We start from the raw sequence: 24,750 nt of genomic DNA on the forward strand, positions 1-24,750 counted from the left end.
AACTCCAGGTCCTCCTGGGGCTGCGTGATGAGAATGTGTCCCCAGGGCCCAGCAGGCTCCGGAGAACTCTCTGGAAGAGTTAAGCCCTCTAAGTTCAGGAAGATGAGTGCTGTTCCAGAAGAAGCTTGGGGAGGGGTGGGGTCTGGGTGCTGTGCCCATGGGCCTGGACCCTTCAGCTGGGCACCAAAGGAGGTGTGCCAAGGGAACCATCTCCCAGCTGCAGAGGGACTCCCCACATCATGAACCCTGAGATGGGCAACAGCATCTTCTCCGTGGAGGTCTCCAGGCTCATGGGCTCAGGGTTGAGCCACCTGGGGAAGTGACTTATGCCGGATGGCAGAGTCCATGTTCTCTCCATGACACCCCGAGGCTTCTCCCCCAGCGACTTGTGCTGCAAGCTGACCCTGTGCGTTTCTCCTCCCACCCAAGCATCCAAGCTCTTGCAGGCTCAGGCTGTGTCTGCACCTGCTGGTTCTCCTGGGTCCAGCCACGTGCTGCCCTGCCCCTCTTGGCCAGTTGTCCCAGGGGCAGCTGGGCAAGACAGGGATTGGGGGCCAGGGAGGACTTGAACAGCCCTTGGCCCTGGGAAAGGGTTAACCTGACTATTTGCCCTGCCAGACCACTTGGGGGCATCATGACCTCATCCTCCCTGGGACAAGAGGCCTTGGGTGAGAGACAGTTCCTGCCAACTTAACTGGGGGAGGAGAGAGGTAGGTCCCAGAGGGGATTACTGAATTCTACCCACCGGGTCCTTAAAAATAACAATAGCTTAACATAACCCTATCTCTTTCCCAAATCTCAGAAACCACTGGTTTGAAACAGTATCATTATTTTATATACCACTCAGACAGAAAAACAAACCCACATCGAGGGCTGTAATAGGAGATGCCCACACAAATCTGGCCACATCTGGGGCTGCAGGCTCAACATCCGTGAGAACTTGACCTGCCCGCGGGAGGGGACAGCAAAGAGACTCACATGCCTCCCACTGGCACGTGGGGGAGGAGGGCAAAACCCTCCCTGAGAATGGGCACCCACCAGCTGGCACTCAGGAAGGGTGGGGTCTGAATTTTCCCTCCCAGCTTGGAGCGGAGACCCCAGACAGGAAAGTCAAAGGAACACGCCTGGGCTGCAGCAAGCCCGGAGACTTCTGGAAGGACCAGCTGCGGTCTGGGTGGACAGAGGGCGGCATGGGACATCAGATGCAGAAAAGGGCACCTCAAGTCAGTAAGTGGGAGTGAGCTGCTCGTTCTTGGGACCACGGATGGATTGAAGCTCTTGTCCAATGTTTACCCCATAGCAGGCAGTGTCAAGTCCCGGACTCCAGGTTAAGGAGCTTGTCCAAAGTCTTGGGGCTGAGTGGTATCTGGCTACAGGGTCAGGCCTCCCTGCCGCTCAGGACAGTTGGTAAAGGAGTTCCATAAAGGCACATGGATGCTAACGATTATCTGGGCCGATGGCCTAGCAGGGGAGGGACAGGTCCAGGGAACCCTGCTGGGATGTGGACCCAGGTGTCTAGTGGGCAGTGTTCCCAGGGCCCAGGGTGCAAGTACACCAGGGGCTGGACTGCAGCTGTGCACTGTGACAAGTGGCTGGCAGGCAGATGTGTGCACATCTGGACGGCAGAGTCAGCACCTGCTGAGCTCCATGGACCGGGTGCTTTAAAGGCATTGGCTGAATCCCAAAGCCGTCCTGGTCCCGGGAAGACAGAGAGGCTCTGGGCAGACAGACAGTGAGCTGGCGGCTCTGGGGCCACTCTACTGGGCTTCCTTCCTCCCAGGCCCCTCGATTTCCTGCCAGGATGGCTGTGGACGATGCAGGCATGGCCTGGGGATAGTGGGAAGGAGTCCTTCCACACACCCAGGCTGTGGGGTCACGCAGGCAGGGCTGTCTGCACTGGACCATCTCAGCGCCCCCAATTGCCTTTGCCCCCTCAACTAGAAGGGGGGTCACCCCTATGAGACTTTATGCCACAGCTGGGTTGGTCTGTTGCCCCCTCTGATGAGCCAAGTGAGGCCGGCCACATTTCACTGAGGACCCTGGAGCCAGGCTCCCTGCCCCAGGCTATGCTGGAACAACCAGGAAGGGCTTTCTCCCCAGGGCTCAGAGACCCACCCTGGGAAGAGAGGAGCTGCCCAAGGACATCCAGAAGCCTCCTGCCTTTCCTGTCCCTAATCATCCCCCACAGGCTCTTCTGGAACCCCCAGAGCCTGGCTCTGTGGGTGGGGGGTGCTGGTCACGCCTCCCTCCACTCATGGGACAGAGGAGTGACTTGGCCTGGTGCACAGCCAGCGGGGTCAGCACCTGGCCCCCAGACCCGCCCTGTCTGGAAAGAGGGTTTTCTCGGCGGGATCCGCAGGGGTCAGCTCCCCTGGGGCCTCAGGTGGGCCAAGGGAGACCGAGCCCCGTGGGGGAGCCCGCTTTGGGGGCGGGCCCTGGGCCGGAAGCGGGCTGCTCCGCTTGCTCCCTCCCGCCGGCATCCCTCAGCGCAGAGTGTGGGCCGCGCTGTAACCCGACTCCGCTTGCGCTCCTGGGGGGCGGGAGCCCAGCGGCCTTCGCCCCGCGGCCTGAGTGCCACATCACTGCGCTGCCGCACTCCCGCAGCCCACCATGCCGCCCCCGCCGCCGCCGCTGTTGCTGCTGCTCCTCGCCGCGCTGGCCGCCGCCGCCCGGCCCGGGTGCCCGCTCGCCCGGGGGACCACCGGTAACTTTCCCACCCCGCGCCGGAACTTTCTCCTGCGGCCAACGACCCCGGCCTGAACCCATCCTGCGCACGCCCATGACCTTGGACGTCCTGGTGGGCTGGAAAGGGGGCATCAGGCTCTAGGGGTACAGGGAGTCTGGAACCCCAGGGCAGAGTGCAGTAGGCAGCTGGGACAGCAGAGGGGCTCAGTGCGCTGTCCAGGGGAGTCCTCCTCAGGACAGGACACAGCGGGTGGGGTGTCCTGCTGTGGGGTCCGAGGGAGCAGGTGCCAGCCTTTTGCAGGGGACAGGCCATCCAAGGTCCCTGTTCCTTCCAGGAATGGGGAAGGCTATGGGCGGCAGCAAACTCTTAACCCCTCCCTGCCACCTTGGGCCAGTGATGTGGACAACACTATCTCTGGAAATGGGCTCAGAGGGCCTGGGAAGGGGCTTAGTCCTCTGGGAGGGGGCGTGGTCATTGGGGAGGGAGTGGGTGTGTCTGGAGGGCTCTGGGAAAGGGCGTAGGGGTGTGCCTGTCTGTGTGATCTCACCTGAGAGTGTGGTGTGGGGGGGGGACCTGGAGTCCTGGGCTCTGGCCCCTCCTGGAGCGGAATTCAGTTTCCCCTCATGTTCAGAGTTGTCGGTGCATCTAGTCCCCTGTACTCAGGGTCCTTATCAGCAGCAGACATCTCTGTCCCCGGAGGTGGGGGTCCCTTTGGGCTCGGGGTCTGGACATCTCTCAAAGGCCAGGGTTTGGGGATACCCGAGAACATGGTGGCACAGCCAAGTGCATGTGCCAGGAGAAAACGCCCCTCTCAAATGCACCGATGCCAGTCTTTCCTTTTTCTTCCCTCGCCATCTGGGTTTTCACCGCCACCCATTCCAGCCCTTGCCCTCACCCCTTGCCTCCTTCCTATTGCTGCAGAAGGGCCCAGGCAGAGTGTGTGCGTGTGCACATGTGCGTGTGCATGTGTGTGTGCGTGTGCATACGTGTGTGCCCATGTGTGCACAGGTGTACAGGCAGGATGTGGACTGAACTCTCACTGGGTCACGGATGGACCTTCCCCTGCAGGAAATGTCTAGAATCAGGCTTTTCAGGGACCATGGTCCCCTCCTCCAGGAAATCCCCCCAACCTATCCTTTTCAGAGGGAGAAAGGCAGCTCTCTCCCCTGGAGTCTGGCACAGACCACTCCTTCCTCACCTTGAGGCAAGGGTGGGGGGAGCTCGGGCTGAGGCCCTGAGGTGGCATTGGGGACTGTTTCCAGAAGAAATCCTTGCTCCAGTCCGGTCTTCCCTCCGGACAGAGGACCACATGCGGTCCACAGAAGCCAAATGGCTTTTCCTGACAGCAGGCTGGCGCGGGCAGGGACTGGACAGTTGGTGTCCACGCTGCTCTGTCTGAGACCACTATCCCTGTCCCTTTTGTACCTATCCTAGAGCCTCAGGGAAAGCCTGGACCCTCTCCTCCACCCTTGTCCCTTGCCTGATTTGAGGCCTCCACCTCGAGCCTATGGGCCGAGGCAAGGTTCATGCTCCAAGGGCCCAGGCGGGTCTGGGTTCAAATCCTGGGCTCTCTTCTCAGCTATGTAGCCTTGCCCAGATGGGGCACCCTCTCTGGCCTCATTTAGGTTTCTCATCTGTTAGAAGAGATGTTGGTCTCCTTGGCCGGGGACCAACAACCTAACCTGGGCTGAAGAGGGAGGACAGGAGGGAGCTGGCCAGCCCAGGTCAGCTGGGCCCCTCATTGAAGACATGCTGACACCTTGTGGTCACCTGGCGGAATGGGCGTGTGAGGGCTATCAAAGAGCCCCAGCCTTTGGATCGGGGTCTCTAAACCCAAGGAAGCCAGCCCCGTGGAACTTTTACATTTTTCAGTGGTCACACTGGAGAGGGAATGAAGCACAGGGGAAATTCACCTGAAAAACCAGTTTTATGAAAGCCAGTCTCTTGTTTCGGTGCCCACTCGCCCGGGGGCCATATAAAAACTACGAATGAGATATTTTGCGTTCTTTTTTTAGTACTAAGTCTGATGTTTGGTGAGGACGTCATCCATCCAGCAGGTGTGGGCAGGGACTGGCCACCGGGAGTGCTCAGTGGGGCCCACGGTCCCCTGTGGCCATAGCAGCAGTGCCCCCCTCGACCTCACCCCAGCCCTGGGCTCCCCAAAGGCGCATGCACTGGTGCTGGTTTCTTGTCAGGGTGGAATTGTTTTCCCCTACTAAGAGATGATGGAGTCCCCATACCTGTGGCTGTGACTTTGCTGGGAAGTGGGGCTTTGCAGGTAAAGTAGGAGCATGAGGATGTCAACACCAGCTCAGAGTGGGCCTTAAATCCCATGACGGGTGTCCTTAGGAGAGGAACAGATTGGGACACAGACCCACCAGGAAGGACACGTGATGATGGACGTGCAGCCACAAGTTTAGGGTTTGTCGGGGTCCCAGAGGCTGGGAGAGGCAGGGAGGACTCTCCTTCAGATCCCATGGAAGGGCCCAGCCGGCCAGCCTTTGATTTCAGGTTGCCATCCTCTAGTGGTATGGGATGGTCACTGTCTGTCTACCAGCTTGGGGGCTCTGTTACACTCCGGGCAGAGGAGCTGGAGGTCCCCAGCCCAGCCGTCTGTCAGGGAGGTTTAGGGCTCCAGAGCAGACCCTCTGAGTCACGACATCTATCCCTGGGGTTGAGCAGTCAGCGTCGGACACAGACACCTGTGCACAGGACCCTGCACGGATATGATGCTTTGACCCATTGTCCTGTCATTAACTCGGTGCCGTTAGCTGCAGAGACGAGCATGCTGTTCCAAGCAGGGTCCTGGGTTGCTTTCCTGGGATTCCCTTTTTCCCCTCAAGTATTGGTTCAGCCTGACGCCCTTCTCATGCTGCAGAGGATGGTGGGCGCGGGTCAGTGATCACATTAGACCCTAGAGACTTTGGAGTGTCGGGTGGCGTGCCCAGGAATGCCCTCCCCTGCACGCTTAGGAGAGCAGGTGGCTTTTGCTGCTTAGGGTCCCTCGAGCTTGCCCTCTGCCACTGGGTTCATCCCAGCACTCATCACCAGGCGTCCAAGGTGGGCGCGGGTGGGCACACAACAGCCCTCTGTTGGCATTAGAGTCTGCAGAACTTAGGAAAATTATTCAGGAAAATTACCCTCTTGTCTATCACTTTTAGCCACATAGGACAGCCTGGAACCCTTGGCTTGTGGTCTCAGGGGTGTTAGAAAACAATAACAGTAACGGAGCTCTGCTGGGCACTGACTGTGGGTCATCCGGTAGGACCTTCATGTTGTTCCCACATGCATAGAGTAAAGCCCGCATGCAATGAGGAAACAGAGGCCCTTGCCGTGTTGTTCAGGCAGGGAGGCAAAGCAGGTCCCCAGGCAGAAGGTCGGTCCCGCCGAGCCTTGGCACCTAGTCAAGTGATTGCCTAGATCTCTCTCTCATTTGCCAGTTTGGAGAGTGGAATCCAGGCGGTGAGGGGGTGCCTTGTCCCCATCCCAGGAGGACGCTGGGAGCCGGTCTGCTGCAGGATCAGGGGCTGTGGTTGCCTCGTCTGTGGAGGGCACACCATGTGCAGAGGGTCCTGCAGGGGGGAAGCTGCCTGGCCGGGCCCACAGGACCTGAGCCCACCCTCCAGCTGCTTCCACTCTGGGGCTCACATTTGTCCTCTCAGGAAAGTTCTCACAGCACCCAGATTTCATGGCGTGTCGCCAGATGGGGTCCCACCCTTCCCAGACTCATGGATCAGGGCTGGGTTTTGTGTGAGGGGACAGGATTAGAACACAGGCTTTTCCCTCTGTTTCTGCCTTCTTCTGGGCTCCCCTCTGCAACCCTTTCCCCCTGTTTCCCACTCCTTCTGCAATTCACCCTGCCTGTCCTCCCCAGACTCCTGCCAGGCCAAGGCCCTCTCATGCTGATTTCCATCCATCCTGATCTGCTCCCCACTCTTGGAGCTCCGAGAGCCCTCTGGACCTTCTAAGAGGGCACTTGGCGGGTGGCGCTGAGTTAGCCTGGTGTTCCTTGCCTTCCCATCGTTCTCACTGTTGGGTCTTGAGGCGGGCCGTCGTGGGAGCCCATAGTTGCAAGGAGCGCTGTCCGTGCTGGTCCTCCTCTCCCCAGTTCAGGAGACCGTGGAACACAACTCTTTCAGAGTGTTCTGGAAGGGGGCGGGGAGCTGGTGTCCATCGACTCTTGGGGGTTTTGAATAACATGGGGTCAGAGTTACTGGTGGGGGTAGAGCCAGGTGTGGTACAGGCTCCAGGAAAGGCTGGTTAAATATTCGGGAATTTTGCCAGAACTAGCTGTTCAACTGCTAGAAGCTTGAAAGGGCCCCCATGGGGGTGTTTACACCACGGTGATTGACAAACATGGCTGGGGTGGGGGCAGGTGCCACCCACACCATGCTCTGGGTGTCTTTCCTTAGGCAAATCACTGCACCTTCTGGGAACCAGGCTCCCCCGCTGCAGAGCGGGGAGCAGGGCTCCATCAAACCCGGAGGGTTGGAGTGTAGCCCTGCCGGGGGCCTGCCCTGGGTAGTGTGCATTCTCAGGACGACGGGATGACCAGGGTCTGCACCCCTAACCGCACTGTCTTTTCTCTTCCCAGGTGACTGTCACGGGCCATGGGCTGCAGACAGTGGTACGATGCACGGACTTCTCTCTTGTTTGCTTTGGCAGCCCCTCCACGCTGTTGAACCCTTTAGAGACCCGAACCCCAAGGTCCCAAGGGGCTGATTAGTAACAAGGCCCAGTACTCAAATCCAAACCCCTTCTTAATCAGCTGGAAGGGAGACAAAAGAGGAGGGACTCTCTCTTTCTGCAGCCTGGGCTTACCACCCTGGCTCTGCCCCCTGGTCCCCCAGAAATGCTCCTTCCAAGCTTCCCTGCTCCCCTCACCCCATGGCTGGTTGGGGCATGATGTGGCCGTAGGTTCATGGCATGTCTGCTCTTTTTCCTGGGAGCTTCCTGGGTCTTGGGTCTGTCCTGGCCCCTGCCAGGCAAGCTCCTTTCCCTCTCTGGCCCTTGGCCCTCTTTGTAACAGAAGGAAAGGAAAGCTGACCTCAGGGTGTGGGCTTGAAGATCAGGTGGGCTCTGACAGCTCTGACGAGCTCAGGAGCAGATGCATCTCCTCAAGTCCCCTCCTGCCAGATTTGGGCATCCAGTGGGTTCTAAATGGAGGGACCAGACTACTTTGAAAGGCAGGGAATATTCTCTCTATGCAAAAGTCAACGACATATATAAAATGTTTTGAGCAGAGAAGTCACCCCATCCCTTTAAACTTTGAGAAGTGGCAACATCTTGTCACGTGTGCCGTGAGCTGCCGTGTGTAGGAGGTGCCCCTGAGGGCACGGGAAGGGGCAGCGCGGGAATGACTCTGCCCTCAGTTTCGTGCTGGGCAGGCCAGTGGGGCCGGCAAGCGCCCTCGGACACACGGGTTTGGAGAGAGAGGAGTTACAATCACAGCTGAAAATGCCCAGGGACAGTGAAATCCCCATACCCCAGACACCCATCTGTGAGATGCAGAGCTGGATCAGGCCAGGCTGAGCCGTGGGCATTCTGTGAACCAGCCCTGTTCTCAAAACCCTGAGCCCAGCTAACCACTCCGCGATCCGCCATTTTCCCGGAGACAAAAGCCAGTAGCACTTTTGGGGACTGGTTTGCCTCAGGGCTGTGAGTTTGGGAGGGTCTGCACCTGTTTCTGCCCAACTGAGAGTCTGCTGGCTTCTTCCACATCCCTAATGTGGCGACAGCAAGGTTGGCTTTCCCGTACCCATCTTGCTGCTATGGCTGCTGAGACCTAGAGCAGCCAGCCCTGGCTCACCCACCCGGCAGCAGTGGAGCCTGCTTCATCTTGGGAGCCTTGTTGGGTCCCCCTCGGGCTGTGGCTTCTTCCCCAGGAGCCCTGGGGGTAGCCCTGTCCCTGTGGGCTCCAGCCCCATGGGACTCTGCTGGGGCAGGGCGGGCCCTCGATGCCTGTGCCTGACGGATGCCCATGTGGGTCCCGGAGGCAGGGAGTGATGCGATGACCCCACTGCCCCCAGCCACGTGCGTGGACATGCCACTCAGGACCTGCAGCGACGTGGCCTACAACCAGACGGCCTTCCCCACGCTGCTGGAGCACCGGTCCCGGGAGGCGGTGGAGGCCAGCTCCGAGTACATCCTGCTGAGTGTCCTGCACCACCTCCTAGAGGGCCAGTGCAACCCGGATCTGCGGCTGCTGGGCTGTGCCGTGCTGGCCCCCCGCTGCGAGGGTGGCCGGGTGCGCAGGCCCTGCCGGCACGTGTGTGAGGGGCTGCGGGAGGCCTGCCAGCCCGCCTTCGATGCCATCGACATGGCCTGGCCCTACTTCCTGGACTGCGGCCGCTACTTTGCAAGCGTGGAGGAGGGCTGCTACGACCCCCTGGAGAAGCTGCGAGGTATGTGGGCCCCCGAGGTCTGGGGGAAGGGTGCTTCCCCCAGGCGGCCTGCCAGGATTGCCTGCGGCCGGCCAGAGAGGTGGCACAGAAGGTACTGGCAGGGAGCTGGCCTCCCCAGAGTGGGCTCAAGGAAGCTATGGGAGAGGCCCTGAGAGCCAGCCTTGGGTGTCTCAGGAGGGGGAATGGGCAGTCTTGGGCAGTGGTGAGCCACTCATCTCAGCAGGCATGCAAGGAGGTTCTGAGGGGCAGGGTATTCCAGGGCAGGTGGGAAGGACAGGTGTCCTGAGCCCAGTCCTCCGGGGACACAGCGCAATCCCAGTTTCCAGGGGAAAAGGCCTGGGAAATCTTTCCATGGCCATGGAAGTACTCTCTCCTGAACCCATCCCAGCCAGCAGCCACCGGTCACTCGTGGCTGCTGGGTGCTTGGAATGGGTCCCGGGCTGCCCAGGATCTCACTTTTGGTTTTATTTGACTTGAAAGAATGGAAGCTGGAGTGGAAGGGGTCAGGCGTGGCTGGTGTGGGCTGCCCTGGATAGGGCAGGACTTCATGGTCCCCAGCGTGGCTTGCCCTCACATCACCACGCTAATGGTCGGGTTCACAAGCTCTAGCGCTGGGTGCCACCCCGGAATATGGGTTCTTACCCCAAATTCACAGAGGACAAAGTGGAGGCCCTGGGAATGCACAGGGCAGCAGGGGCATCAGTGTTCACATGGTGGAGTCAGACCGCTGGTCGGTCTGTGCATACATTGAGCGCCTGCTGTGTGCATGGCTCCATGCTGGGTGCTGGGACACTGACAATGGCAGGGGAGGACGGGGATGTATATCTGGGACCCATCTGCGCTGGCCCCCCGGTTCACTGGCTGTGTGGGGGGCGCAGGGGTGACCCCGGAGCAGGCTCTGGGCCGAGAAACTCTGCCGTCCACAGGCGTGTGTGCAGGTGCGGGGGGGCCCATGGGCCATGTTCTGCTGGTGGCTGATAGGAGCTGTGTGCATGCGCAGAGGCTGAGACTTGGCTGTGGTTGCACTGGGAGAGGGCAGGGGTGCAGAGGAAGGGAACCAGACATCCCCATGGGGCCGAGCCTGACTGCCCTGGGAAAGCCCATGGAGGTGGCCCGAGAGAGATTATTTTGGGCAATTCTGCTACCAAATTGCTGGTTCCGTCTGCTTTCTTCCTCCCTCAAAACGCTTTTGAGCAGAAAGAAAACCACAGGGCCAGTGAGAGGCTTGGGGCAAAGGATTAACCCTTAACCAGCCTGCAGGAGCCACATCTTCAGTCCAGAGACAGGGAGAGGGGTGGGCCTTAGTCAGAGGGATGGGGCCAGGTTGGGAAGACCAGGGCTCCTCCAAAGGAGACCTTTTAGAGTACAGGGTAAAGCTTCCCTCCCTCCTCTCCCCTCCCCTCCCTTCCCCTCATCTCCCTTCTCCTTCCCCACCTCCCACTCTCTCCCTTCCCTCCTGCTCCCCCTCCCTCCACATTCCCTCCCCCTCCCTTACCCTACCTCTCCCTCCACTCTCCCTCTCTCCCTCCCCTCCCCACCCTGCCCTGCACCAGCACCCTCACTGCTGGGTTAGTAATCAGTGATGACCCTTGCTGTCATCATAGTTATGGTTGGTGGACTCTAGGGAGCCCTTCTGAGCCAAGGGTGCTGGACTGACAAGGCACTGAGGCCGCCTCCACCAGGAAGCAGCGTAGACAGAGCCGACCAGGAACCTCCATTGGCACCAGGTTTAGAGCTAGGTGCCTGTGGAAAACAAAGCCTCTGGAATCAGGGGACCGCCCGCCAGACGGTGGAATCAGGGGACTGCCTGCCAGACGGTGGTCTCTCCCGGGGTCGTGGTTTCTTTGGCTGTGTCTTTGCCTTTATTGTCTCCTGACTTGTATTTCATATGCTTTCTGCTTTCCGCAGCCACTGTTTGTACTCCTCACCGTGGCAGCTTCAGGTGTCCTTACAGCTGTAGATAATAGGCAGCATAAAGGGGATTTTAACGGAAGACAGAAACAGGTTGACCCCCAAGCTTCCAAGTGTGGCAGGGGAGGGGGTATGAGGGCACGGGGGGTGGCCAGGGTCCCAGGGGTTCTGGGGAAGCAGGGGGCGGGGGGGAGGGACAGCCACGCTGGGTGGTGAGGGAAACCGAGGGCAGCTAGCCGCTCCCCCCCAACACCCCCTTTCTTCCCCAGAAGGCCTGGACGTGGAGGAGGCACTGCCCTCGGGCCTCCCGCCGACCTTCATCCACTTCACACACCACTCCTACGCACAGATGGTGCGCGTGCTGCGGCGGACTGCGGCCCGCTGTGCCCACATCGCCAAGACCTACAGCATTGGCCGGAGCTTCAATGGCAAGGAGCTGCTGGTCATCGAGTTCTCGGCCCAGCCCGGCCAGCATGAACTGAGTAAGCCACTGCCGCTGGTGGAAGCCCGGGGGAGATGTCTGCATGCAGGCCAGCTCCCAAGAAAGGGTTCTGGGGCGCATAAGCCCAGGTCCAGTGCACGGCAGGGGTGGGGGACAGGGATCAGGCAGGGTCTGTGCTCTGCTTGCTGCCCTGGGGGCGCATGGCCACATCCCACAATGGGGAGATGGGAGCTGGGGGCTCCATCCGGGGGAGCGTCACCCCCACAAGTTGGGGGAAGAGAAACAAGGGGATTCCTGGTGGCCGTGGGCATGTGGACCCTTGTCTGTCTCTGGGGAAATGTAACTGTGCTCTGTGCATTCTGTCCTTTTCACAACCTCTCCCTGGCACGCTCAGACCCAGGCAAGCATGTGCACGTTTGGTCCTGGCCACTCCACATTGGCTCCTTGGAGTGGCTTGGTGAACGTAATCTCCCAGAATGATCTGAAGGAAGCACGTCGTCCTTTTCAAAAACCAAGTCCATTTCAACTCATCAGGCTCAGTGGTCTTGTTTTGAGATGGGGCAGAGCAACATGGAAAATGCTAGATTTTATCGGCTTGGTGCCAACAAAGCGGGAGGTCAGACCCCACTGCAGCCCCCCGTTCACTGCCCTCCATTGTGGGTCTGCTGAACAGAGCTCACCAGGAAGCTGGATCTCAGAGTAGGGGCTGGGGCTCAGGGGGCTGGCTCGAGAATCCAAGCAATTCTAGCAAAGTCTCAGCCCCTGTCTGGGAGGTCTTTGTCCCAGGTAATGAACTGAAGACCACTGTGAACTCCTCCTTGGCAGTGAGGGCATCGGGGCACAGGGGCCCAGTTCTGGCCTCTGCCAGGAGCCCTTCCTGTCTATCCGCATGACCATACGAAGCACAGGGGTCAATCCAGAAGTAGTTCCCTTTGGACCCTTGGTTTTTTAATTGGAAAAAATATGCCATCTGAGGTTAAGTGGCTCTGGTACCTTTGCTGGGTTTGCTACACTCAGCCCGATTTTCATCCTCGTAGTCTGGGCAGCATGGATGTCATGAGCCCAAAGCTCATGGCAGAGATCACCTGGCCCCACGCCAGCCTCCTTGTCCCACCCTGCCTCCTGTCCCTCCAGCTCGTGGGATGAAGATAGGACTCCTCCCATCTCAGACTGGTGTGCAGCTTTGGACTGTGGTGAGGGATGTCCCCTGTGAGAAGGTCAAAGGAAATGACCACTGTGGGAAGCCTCAGGGTCATTTGTACCCTCAGAAGGCAGGAGGGACACGAGTGTTTGCTCCCATGACTACAGGTCCTTGGGCTGCGCACAGCCAGGGACAGAGATGCCATTTTCCAGATGAGCTATGTGAGACTCAGAGAAGAGAGTTGACTTGCCTGAGGTCACACAGTAGTAAGGCTGCCTGACCCCTGGTTTATTTTTATTTTCTATCCACATTCCACTCACCCATCCATCCATTGAGCCATCCTTCCATCTAGCTAACCAAACATCCATCAACCTATCCATCCATCACCCATCCATCTTTCTATCTGTCCTTCCATCCATCCATCCTTCTATCCCTCCATCCATCCTTCCAACTTTTCACCCATCCATCCTTCTATCCAGATATCCAAACATCTACCCATCCATCCATCCATCCATCCATCCATCCATCCATCCATCTTTCTATTCCTCCATTCATCCATCTATCCAAATATCTAAATATCCATCCATCCAATCATCCTTCCATCTTTCTGTCCATCCTTCTATCCAAATACCCAAACATCCACCTACCTATCCATCTATCTGTTCTTCTATCCCTCCATCCATCCTTTCATTTTTCTATCCACCTTTTCATTCATCCTTCCATCCTTCCATCCATCTTTCCATTTTTTCACCCATCCATCCTTCTATCCAAATGCCCAAATATCCATCTACCCATCCATCCATCCTTCGATCTTTCTACCCATCCTTCCACCCATCTTTCTATCCCACTATCCATCCTTCCATCTCTCACCCATCCATCCTTCTGTTCAAATATCCAAACATCCATTCATCCATCCATCCATCCATCCATCCATCCATCCATCCATCCTTCCATCCATCCATCCATCCTTCCATCCATCCATCCTTCTACTCTTCTATTGAAATATGTAACCACTCATCGACCTACCCACCTATCCAACCCTCTATCCATCTTCCGTCCTTTCACCGATTAATCCATCCTTTCAGCTATCCTCCCTTCCTAGATTCCTTCCTTCCTTCCATTTGAGACCTGTCTTCCCATCTAAGCACCAGTGTACACCTTAATTTACTACACAAATATAGAAAGTGGCCATGAATAAAATTCACACGGAGCAATGATAACCTACATTGTTACTAATACCCTTGTCGTGTTTTGCTAATAATTGTGGTTAAACTTAAGGAGTGAGCTTAGTAAGTCATGACTTTGATGAGACCTCATGAGTCACCGAGATGTTGGGGTCAAAACAAGAATGATTAGGTCCCGAAGCATCCAGCCAGCCTCGCCACGTGGGCCCTCAAGTCTCTGGGTACCCTAGGGTTTGAGACGACCGCTCAGGTCCCCATATCTCCCCCAAGTGGAGCCTGAGGTGAAGCTCATCGGCAACATCCATGGAAATGAGGTGGCGGGGCGGGAGATGCTCATCTACCTGGCCCAGTACCTGTGCACCGAGTACCTGTTGGGCAGTGCCCGCATCCAGCGCCTGCTCAACACCACACGCATTCATCTGCTGCCCTCCATGAACCCCGACGGGTACGAGGTGGCGGCTGCTGAGGTGAGTGTCCTCTATGCCAGATCCCATGGGCTACTGCCTTAGCCTCCCATCTGCTCCTTCACTAGTGATCAGAGGTCTGTGTGCACCCGCCGTTCTGGGTGACAGGCATTCAGCAGGCATCAGCATCGGCACGATCCTACTTGGGATCAGGGGCAGGCACCCATAACTCTGAGGTGTGGGAATGAGAGGATGTGTTCTAGAGAGATCTGTTGGAAAGGTGGGGCAGGGGAGATCTCACAGTAGCTGGAGGCCCAGAAGCTCACCTATGTGATTTGGAGCAGAGCCCCAGCAGGGGTGGGGAGCAAGCAGTATACGTAACTACTGGGGGGATTCAGGCCGGGGAAAGGCCAGGGCAAGGCCCTGAGGCTGGAGGCTCAGTCAGGAGGCTGGATGGGAGGAGCCAGATGGATGGCAGAGGAGGTAAAGGACAGCTTGGCTGGACGTGCTCCCAAGTTCACACACAAGGCAGCCCTGGCCTCCGACCCAGTCTGGCCCCGTGGCCTCCCTACAGAAACGGTTGGGGTGGGGTGTGCTGACCCCCAGGTGGGGGTGGCCTGTGCTTCCAGGGAGCCGGCTACAATGGGTGGACAAGCGGGAGGCAGAACGCGCAGAACTTGGATCTGAACCGCAACTTCCCTGACCTGACGTCCGAGTACTACCGGCTGGCTGAGTCCCGCAGCGTGCGCAGTGACCACATCCCCATCCCGCAGCACTACTGGTGGGGTAAGGTAGGAGCCGTCCCCGAGCCTGCCCCCCGCGCATCGTCCTGCGTTCAAGGGGTCTCTCGTTATTCTGGGACCACAGGCCCGGTCTCCCCAGGGCAGGGGAGTCTGAGCCTCTGAGTATCTGCTTCCTGCCTGGGACATGGGGTTGTTGGGGTTCAGAGAAGATGTATGGAAAATACCCTGGGCCTGGCAGGTACTCAGAGACGGCTCCCTGGGCCGACTGCCTAGAGGAAGTGACGGCCGGGGTGGTGGGGAAGTGAGTCTCAGGCAGGGGTGTGGGCCAGTGGGAGAGGCTGGTGGCATCTGAAGGGATTCTTGAGGGCCGGGTGGGGGCCGAGCCAGGGCCTTGTGGCAGGGAGGGTGGGCCCAGAGATGGCTGGAGGCAACCAGCAGGGGTGTGTCTGGTCCTGACCATGGCCTTGCCTGTGCTGGGCAGGTGGCGCCTGAGACCAAAGCGATAATGAAGTGGATGCGGACCACCCCGTTTGTGCTCTCAGCCAGCCTCCACGGGGGGGACCTTGTGGTGTCCTACCCCTTTGACTTCTCCAAGCACCCCCAGGAAGAAAAGATGTTTTCTCCCACGCCCGATGAGAAGGTGAGAGGGGGCGGGCCTGCTGTGTGTGCAGGGGAGGCTACAGGGGGAGCGGGGCCCAGGCGGCCTAGGCGCTGGCCTGGCCTTGTCCCTTTTCGAGCTCAATGGGACGCACTCAGTCATAGAAGGAGACTTCCAGGCCCAACTCTAAAGGTTCTTCCTAAAGGAAGCCTTCCAGGCATCTGGGAGCATCTCATCCTTCCTTGAGCCACGCCCCACCTTCCATCTGTGTCCCCAACTGGGAGCCCCTGGGGTGAGAACCTTAGCCCAGTGCCCTCCCTGCTGGCACAGGGAGAGGGTGGCGTTCCAGGCGAGGCCGGCAGAGGGCAGTGCTGCAGCATGCATGGTGTCCGCCTGACCCTGGCCACCTCAGGGATTCTCCAGGGCCTTGCAGGTTTGCTGAGGGTCCCCAGGGCCAGACCAGCTCCATGGGAAGCCGGCTGCCACAGGATCAGAGAAATTCTGACCCTGGAGTTCCCTTGGGTCTGAAGAGGTCTTTCCCCTGTTCAGGCCTCAGTTTCCCTCACTGGTCAGACCAGCAGGGCAGGGGATGTGATCATGGCGAGATCCTTCTCCACCCCATTTTTCCCTTAGGGACTGGCTGCCTGCAGTACCCACCCCCAATACCCCGCCCTGACTGGGCTCCTCCCCAGGCCTGATCCTGGAGCTCACGCAGGCTGGTCTTCTGGAAGGTGGGAGTTGATCACTTTCCATCTTGGCTTGGAAAGGTCCTCGCTCTCTGCTCGGTCACCCAGCAGGCCCCCCTGTGTCCCAGGGCTGATGGGGAGCCAGGCCTGCTCTCTGCTTCGGGGCAGGGCGGGGAGCAGGGGGCTGTGGGGACAAGTGCCCATTCCCCTCCCTCAGCCACGCTGGTCCCCTCAGCCTCTCCCTGCTCCCCGCACCCTGTACTGCTGGTCTGTGTCAAGCAGGACGGGCCCTCGCACGGAGGGTCCTGGTCCAGGTCAGGAGGCAGAGCCAGAGGCGGGCTGGACTGGGATGGAGGGTTGCCAGGAGGCCAGGGACGGGATGGGGTGTGTCTCTGTGTGCACATGCAGGTGTGCAGGGTGAAGCCCCAGCCCAGCCCTGGCCTTCAGGAGGGCTGCCCTAGAGGAGAAGGTGATTTCCCACAGGCACCCAGCAGGGACCAGGAGGCGGAACAGGGACAGCAGGCAGAGGGCTCGCCTCCAGGACAGCGGGGAAGGCAACTCCTGGGTCACCTGGGCTGCTTGCTCCTGTGCCCCTTCCTCCTTGCACTGCTTCATCCCTTCCCTCCCTCCCCACCACACGCCCCTGTGGGCCTGCCCCTGACCCCTATGCTGTCAGAGGGCAGGGCTGACAGTGGGACAAGGCCCGTGTCCCCTCAGCAGCAGGGCCCCTTGGTGCCAGGCCCAGTGTCTGAATCCGGAGGCAGATGCGTGAAGATGTCCCTGCGGGGCGGGGGGGGGGTGGAGTTTGCTTCAATGAGTCCCACCAGAGTCAGAAAACCCAGAGTCCTCCCCACCAGCCATCAATCACGGATCGATCACGCTCAGGCTCACAGCCAGCAGTGGTCTCTGTGGAAACCAGGGTCCCAGGAGGGGGCCTGCGGGGCAGGGGCGTGGGAGGAGGGGCTGGCCAGGGTGTCACCCCAAACTCTCGTGGTGCCCTGTGGAGAAGAGCCAGCACCTCTTTGTGGTATTCGGGCCATCTATTCCCCTATACCTGTCCCTTCTGTCAAAATCTTTCTCCCTAGCTCAGTTCAAGCTCTGTCCTACCCCCTTAAACTCGCTTCACCCAGCCCACTGCCAGCTAGAAGGAGCGAGAGCGTCGGTGGGGTCCCAGGCAGCAGAGCTGGGCAGGCCAGTCCTCCCCGTGGCCTCTGGCTTGAGCTCCTGCAGAGAAAGCCCCCCACCTCCCTGCCCCCTAGCTCATTTATAGCCAGCTGTCCTCCTGGCATCCTTGTCCTGTACCTGCCTGCCAGGTCGGGCCTGTTCCCAACGGGGCCTATGACTTGTATGTCCCTGGGACCCCACCAGAGAGACCCTTGCTCTGGCCTGACCCCACCCGCACAGCCTGCCACTTTTTGCAGAGGGGTCCCCGGCCAGGACAGACTTCTCCCAGGGTTGCAGGGCTCTGGCAAGCATAGTCTGCTAGGCCCCATTATCCACATGACCCCAGCTTAGGAGCTACCACCTGAGCAGACCCCGTGTCCGGTGCTGGGACACAGGCATGGGGGGACCAGTGCCCCTGCCTGGTGTGGGGGCAGCATGGGGGGAGGACTGTGCTGGGGGCAGGAGCTGTGGATGCACCCCTCCACACACCACAGTGGACGCTGCACACGTGTGGTGACAGGTGGGGGCTCCCACAGGCACAGGTTGTGCCCCGGGGAACATGGGGTGGTGGTTATCATAGAGTAGTCAGTGGTGATGTCAGTGAAAATGAGGCCTGCCCCAGTCTCTTGCCTATCCCAAGGCTTGCCCTCTGTAGGAAGGGCCTGGGAAGTTGCAAAGTTGACCTCGGGGAGCCCTGCCTGCGTTCCTTCAGTGCACCCCCTTCCTGGGAGAAAGCCCACCCTCCCCAGGCAGGTGGGCAGGGGCTTCACAATGTGCCAGGTTCCCATGTGCCTCCAGGCCTTTGCATGTGCTGTGCCATCTGCGAGGACACCACCCCCCTTCCTTATCTGTGCTGCAGAACCCTTCTCAGCCCATTGGCCTCAGCACTTAGGGTGTCTTGCAGGGCGCCCCACCTTCTGGCCTTGGTCTCATGAGAAACCTATCCCTTGGTCTCCCTTCCAGATGTTCAAGTTGCTGGCCCGGGCCTATGCTGATGTGCACCCCATGATGATGGACAGGTCGGAGAACAGGTGTGGTGGCAACTTCCTGAAGAGGGGCAGCATCATCAATGGGGCAGACTGGTACAGCTTCACTGGAGGTGCGGGCAGAGTGGGGGCTGGGCTGGGGTGGGGGTGGGGAGGGACTGGGCAGGAGGAGGGAGGAGAGAGTGGAGGGAGGGAGGCGGTGAGAAGGGAGGGGGAGGTTGGGAGGGGCTGAGGTGTGATGGGTAGGGGAGGGGTTTGGGAGAGTAGCGGGGAGATAGAGGTTGGGGAGGGGCTTGAAGTGGGGAGGCCTGCTTCTCCTCTCCACAGCTCTTTCTGGGAGCTGGATTCTGGGAATTCTGGAAGGTGGGGGAGGGGCATAGGGGCATCACAGCCCCGTGAGGGCGTGGTCTGGCTTCAGTTCTGCTGCTGCCTTGAGGTTCTAGGTGACAGGTGTGGCAGAGCTCTATGCCAGCCCCCATGCCCATTCTGCTGGGGACTTCGTGAGCTCTGACCTTGCGTGACCCTACTTGTGACCAATTTTTCCCGCCCCTTTGCGCTATAGGAGGGGTGACGGAGGGAATGAAGGACTCCAGTGAAACCTGAATTTCAGAAAAATCATGAAGCATTTTTAGTACTGTATAAGTACGTCCCAAATACTCCATGGGATATACTTACACTAAAACTCTATTCACTGTTTTTTCTGAAGTTCCACGTTAACCAGGTGTCCGGGTGGACATCACATGGAGCAAAGCGGGGTGCGTGGGACCCTGTGTGCCCTGACAGCACCTGCTGGGCCAGGCCCACCTGCTCCTATCCTCTGCCCCTCCCCCCATCCTGGTGTGACACTCAGTATTTGGGACATTTGGCAGATGAGGAAACCGGGCTTGGGCAAGACAAGAGCCTGTCAGCATTCGTGCCACAGGTGGTGGGGCTGTGGGCAGAGAGGACAACCCCTTCAGCTCCTGCACTGAAGCCAGCTCACACCCCTGCTTGGCCACCTTGCCCCTGCTGCCCTGAGATGGCCCTGAGTGGGCCTTTCCCAGGAGCACAGAGCACCTTCTCTCCGTCCTAGAGCCCAGGCGCCTGGGTCCCTGACTCTGAGTCTTGAGCATAACCCCATGTCCAGGGTCTGCAAGGGACCCAAGAGGTGGGTCTGAGCCTAGGAGAGCAGCTGGACTCGTGGACACAGGGGCACAGACCCAGGGAAGACACAGAAGCCGGTGGCCAAGGACAGGGGGCCGCATGGATTGGAGCCTGGATGAAGTTTAAGTTGGTTGCAGCTGCTGCAGACTTCTGAAGGGCAGGGGTGGCTTCTGCTCCCAACAGCAAATGGACAGAAGAGGCAGGAGTGGGTGCATGGTTGAGAGCCTCTCTGTGTGGCTGGATTGGCTGGTTGTCCAGCTTTGCAAATCCTGTGCTCTCCCCAGAAGTGGGGGCTGGGGACCTTCCTCCCTGGGCTATTCTTGGGCCTGGCTAGGCACATGGACACTGTTGTCACCTGGGTCCAGGCCAGGAGCAGGCCAGGCGCCTGGCTCGGCGGGCTCATTTCTTACCCACCGAGGGGCACACAGGATGGAGCGTAAGCCTGAGCACTTGGGTGCCAGAACGCACTTTGGATTCAAAGTGCAACTCCAACCCTGCCCCTTTCCCTCTTGATATCTGGCAGTGCCCTGTGCCTCAGTCTGTTCATCTGTAAAGCGGGGATAAGGGCAGTAGCCTCCCACACACCAGGCCGGAAGTGGGGAGTGGCAAGCGCGTGGATGTTGAACATGGGCACGTGGGTGTCGAGAGAGCAGGTGCGTGGGTGTCGAGCGCGTGCACGTGGATGTCGGGAGTGTGGGCGTGCGAGTGTCGAGGGCAGGCGCGTGTGAATGTTGAGGGCAGGCACGTAGGTGTCGAGTGCAAGCACGTGAATGTCCAGAGTGTGGGCGTGTGGGTGTCGATTGTGGGCACGTGGGTGTCGAGTGTGTGCGCATGGATGTCCAGAGCATGGGCTCACGCTCAGGCCACCCCCTGTGCTGCAGGCATGTCCGACTTCAACTACCTGCACAGCAACTGCTTCGAGATCACGGTGGAGCTGGGCTGCGTAAAGTTCCCCCCGGAGGAGGCCCTCTACACACTCTGGCAGCACAACAAGGAGCCGCTCCTGAACTTCATGGAGACGGTGAGCCAACCCCCACCCACCGGCTTTTCTCTGCCAGCCAGCACGGCCTGGCGTGGGGCGAGATTGCAGGCACAACTGCCCCTCACTTGTTTATCCGCTAGCCCTCTGGCTGTCCACTGGCCGCCTCCTGTCGGCCAGCCCTGGGGGCACTTGGGACCTCCAGGGCCATGCACTGGGGCCCTAGGATAGTGAGGCTTTCATGGCCTAAAGGGATAACACCGGACTGGGAGGAGGCAGGGACCAAGGTGGCCCAGGGGTGGCACCTGACCCAGCATCGGAGATTATAGATGCTTCCTGGAGGAGGTGACAACCGGGCTGCATTGTGAAGAAGTAGGGGAACAAGGCAATGAGAGAGCTCAGGCAGGGGGACGGCATGGGAGGGTCCCCAGGCCACAGTAAAGAGTGTGGACACAGGAGTGGACTGTGCACTGGGTGACAGGCCGGCCTCAGGTGCTGCTCTGGGTGGCAGGGCCTGGAGCATGTCTGCCCCTCAGGCTCAGAGGCACTGGCTGCTGGGGGAGGGGTGGGGCAGGGGGAGGGAGGGCTAAATGCTGTCTGTGGGGGGCCACGTTCATCCAGAAGTAGGTGGTGGTGCTGAGCAGAAGCCAAGCGGAACGTGTCTAGAACAATCATCAGTGGATCCCGGAGGCGGTCCCCCAGCAGCTGGGCGACCATGTCCTGTGCTCTCCCGGCCCTGCCTGCTGGCCTGGCTCACAGCTGAGGGGCGTGGTGGGGGGGTGTCAGAGGGCAGTAACCCCGTGGGTCAGGCACACGATGGGGTGGGGGGAGGGAGGGCAGAATCCAGTGTAGTTTTGCAGATGCCTCAGTGACTTTTCTTCTGAGCACTCTCAAGACGCAGGTGACTCACACATTGGTACCATGTCCCCAGGAGGAGCAGGGCCTGAGGGAGACACAGGGTTGCCCGAAGGGGATGGTGAGGGGATGTACATGCATAACACGGGACACTTGGCACTCCTATCTATGGCATTCAGTCCTGACACCAGTCCTGGGTGTTTGAAGGGGCTGCCCCATTTTGTGGGGTGAGGGACAGGTGCCTGGGAAGGATGGCACTGGCCTGGGGCTCCTCGGTCACGTGTGGGCTCCCCAGCCTGGCTCTCAGCGGCCACAAGAAAACCAGAGGAGGAGACAGAGGGTCCGACAGCACAGAGCCTGCCCAGGGTTGCCCAGAAACTGTCCAGAGCTTGTACTCGGATCTGCCTGCCCTGAACCTCAGTCATGTCAATGAATCCTTTCTAGAAAGATCAGGGACCTTCCTCTAGGCAAGAACCAAGCAGAGCCTTCCGGGTCCACGGCTGCCGCTGTAGAACAGAAAGCAAAGCCCAGATAAGAGCTGGACGTTTTTAGTGTTGTTCGAGTTTCTGTTTTATGGATGAGCCCGAGACCTCTCTCGGCGTGGGGCAGGTCACCCTTCCGTAATGGGTCTGGGCCAGACCCCTCGCTCATTTCATTTTACAGCTGTCTAGTGGAAATTAGTTTTAAGGAGCCTTAAATGGGACTGAGATTGCTCTGTGGATATTGTATGTGAGGTCTTAGGGTATGAAGATTTAGTAATGAGCTCGGAAGGGTGGCAGGTCTGTCATGCAGCCGGGCGTGGCCGGACCCTGAGGACGACGCCCCAGGAAGGCTGTGCTGGGTCTTCTGATAAGGATCGAGGCTGTCATGGCCCATGGAGGCCTTCCTCACAGTGATGCTGACCAGGCCTCGGATGGGTGTCTGCTTCTCCCAGGGGTGGGAGGGGAGGGGAGGGGCGTACACACCACGTCTCTGTCCCTGCCGGAGGGCTCCTGGTGCCTGGGTGGGCCAGAAGGTGACTCCTCAGCCCGAAGGTGACTCGCTTAGCCTGCTCAAGCTGACATGAACTGACACCCTACTATGTGTTAGGTCTGTGCTCTAGGCTGGGGGGGAGGAGGACAGATCGTAACATAACGGTGAGATCAGGGCTGGGAGTGTGGAAGCCCGGCACTGGGGACCCCGGAGGAAGGCCCTGATGTGACCGGTTGTCAAGGAGGGCTTCCTGGAAGAAGAGGAACGTGGGGGAGAAGAATTGGCTTGTTCTGAACAAAGGAGGGACAGGATGGGGGTGGGGGTTGGAGGCCTGGAGTGGCCCTGCAGGTATGGGGGGCAGCCTCCTGGGAGAGAAGGGAAGGGTCTCGCTGCCCTCCCACCCAGTCCCCTTGGCCTCATTTGACATGACCTGTGGGCCCTAAGTTGTTTGCAGTCCCACAGAGCAAGGGTGGGTTGGTTTGTTTATTGTCGACATTTTTAGGAGGAGTGTGAACAGGCCCAGGCAGCTCTAAGGGGGACCTGCATGGGGTATAGCTTCCTCACCAGAAGGCATCTACTCAAGCATGTGGCATGGGGACCGGTCTGTACGGATGGTGGGCAGGTCCCACATCCCGGCTCTGCCACGGGCCTTCACGGGTGTTGATGCACGTTCCCCAGCAACACCAGAGGCTCGTTTTACAGATGGGGGGAGACAGTGCTGAGATGCAGGGTAACTTGTCCAAGACCAAACAGCGGTTGGTGCCCTGGCTGGGACCGACACGAGGGCCTGTGTCCTCGTGGTGCCCGCACTCAGGAAGGAGTGTCCGCACCAACCCACTCTGCGTGTGAAAGGGGAGCTGAGATGAGCTCCAGGTTTCTCTGCTCAGCACCCCTGGCCCAGGAGAGTTGGTCAGTGGACCCGCGAGCGGAACTGCAGGGTCAGGCGTGAACCCAGAGTGGGGCTCTGAGGACAGACAGACGGGAGCTGGCTGGGCTGGGCCGCCCTGCCCTCTGGAGAGCACACACCATATACCCATGCCCTCCCTCTCCTCTTTTTCAGGTGCACCGAGGCATCAAAGGTGTGGTGATGGACAAATTCGGCAAGCCGGTCAAAAACGCCCGGATTGTGGTCAAGGGCATCCGCCATGACATCACCACAGGTGAGCCCCTTTTTGGGGGCCTGAGCTGTGGTGGCTGGCTCCCTCGGGCAAGCTGTCCCTTGTCCCGGTGCCCCAAGAGGCTGTTCCACTCTGCCTTCATGGGCTTTGAGGGATGAATAGGAGTTTGGCTGAGGAAGTGGGTGGAAAGGGTGCTCCAGGCCAGGACAGAGGCAAGTGCAAATCTAGGGTCCACTTGCCCTCCAGGCTGATGCCCCTTGGGCCTGCACGTCTCGGCACCCCAAGCCCGAATGGGAACCTCTGTCTGAGAATTGCTTCTGGTCTGTGTGTTCGCAGCCCCAGATGGTGACTACTGGAGACTGCTGCCTCCGGGGTCCCACATCGTCATAGCTCAGGCACCCGGCTACTCCAAGGTCATCAAGAAGGTCACCATCCCTGCCCGGATGAAGAGGGCTGGCCGCGTGGACTTCATTCTCCAGCCTCTGGGCACCAGACCCAAGCAGCTCCTCCTCGGGCCACGGAGAAGTGGGTCTGGACTCCGAGACCCGCCAGGAGGTGCCAGTCGGTATGGGGAGCCCGAGGAGCCTGGCCAGGAGCCCCTCGGGGGGCGGAGGCAGCCCTCTGTGGGTGGGAGCAAGCCCTGGTGGTGGTCTTACTTCACGTCCCTGAGTGAGCACAAGCCTCGCTGGCTTCTCAAGTACTAGCTGAACCCCCACCCCAGCCCAGAGGATCCAGGCTCTTGACTTTGTCTTCCGAAGACACCCTGTAAAGCTGTTTCTGTTTTATTAAAGTCACTTTATTCACTGTCGGCCGTGGTGAGAGACTTGGGGCATGAGGCATGCTGGCCTCGTCCGCCTGGATGGTCCCAAGGGCAGGTGCCCCTGCTGTCCCACAGGTGGTCTGGAGTGGGGCTGGAACCCGAGGCCTCGAAGCAGGAGGGGTCCTCTGCCTTACTGAGGGGGACACCGAGGCTCCTGGGGAGGTGGCCCACGGTGCGGGGGGAGTGCAGGGCCAACCAGGAGCAGAGACTTTGCGAGTCTGTGGAGGTGGGATGCAAAGGAGGAAGGTCGGGAGAGCCTGTCTGTGAGGAGCGGAGGGCTAGGCAGCAGGTGACCTTAAGGGCAAGGGAGCTATCAAGAGCTCTGGGACTGTAGCATCACCCAAGGGTCACCCTTGGAGGCTCCCAGGCTTTGATGGGGTCCTAACTCCAGCAGGAAGCATCTCCCTTGTCTCCTTTCTCATCCTTACGATGCCACCAACTCAGGTCCCGAGACCCACCACCAGGCCCCCAGGACTGCTCCTGGTCCATCTCTCTATGGTCAGGCAGGTATGGG

The 24,750-nt window shown here is 59.4% G+C and overlaps 1 protein-coding gene across 1 annotated transcript; it reads left to right on the forward strand.

The window, feature by feature from the left end:
* The first annotated feature begins 2,610 nt into the window (after positions 1-2,610).
* On the forward strand, positions 2,611-24,224 carry CPZ (carboxypeptidase Z). The gene is made up of 11 exons (XM_044225676.1): positions 2,611-2,704; positions 7,281-7,313; positions 8,716-9,090; positions 11,271-11,483; positions 14,039-14,235; positions 14,802-14,963; positions 15,397-15,555; positions 18,327-18,462; positions 20,374-20,513; positions 23,359-23,458; positions 23,753-24,224. The coding sequence occupies exons 1-11, from the start codon at positions 2,611-2,613 to the stop codon at positions 24,118-24,120; spliced, it is 1,977 nt and encodes a 658-aa protein (XP_044081611.1). The 3' UTR covers positions 24,121-24,224.
* Positions 24,225-24,750: the final 526 nt, after the last annotated feature.

Source organism: Neovison vison, chromosome 11 (genome assembly GCF_020171115.1).
Source record: "Neovison vison isolate M4711 chromosome 11, ASM_NN_V1, whole genome shotgun sequence".
Taxonomy (NCBI): domain Eukaryota; kingdom Metazoa; phylum Chordata; class Mammalia; order Carnivora; family Mustelidae; genus Neogale; species Neogale vison.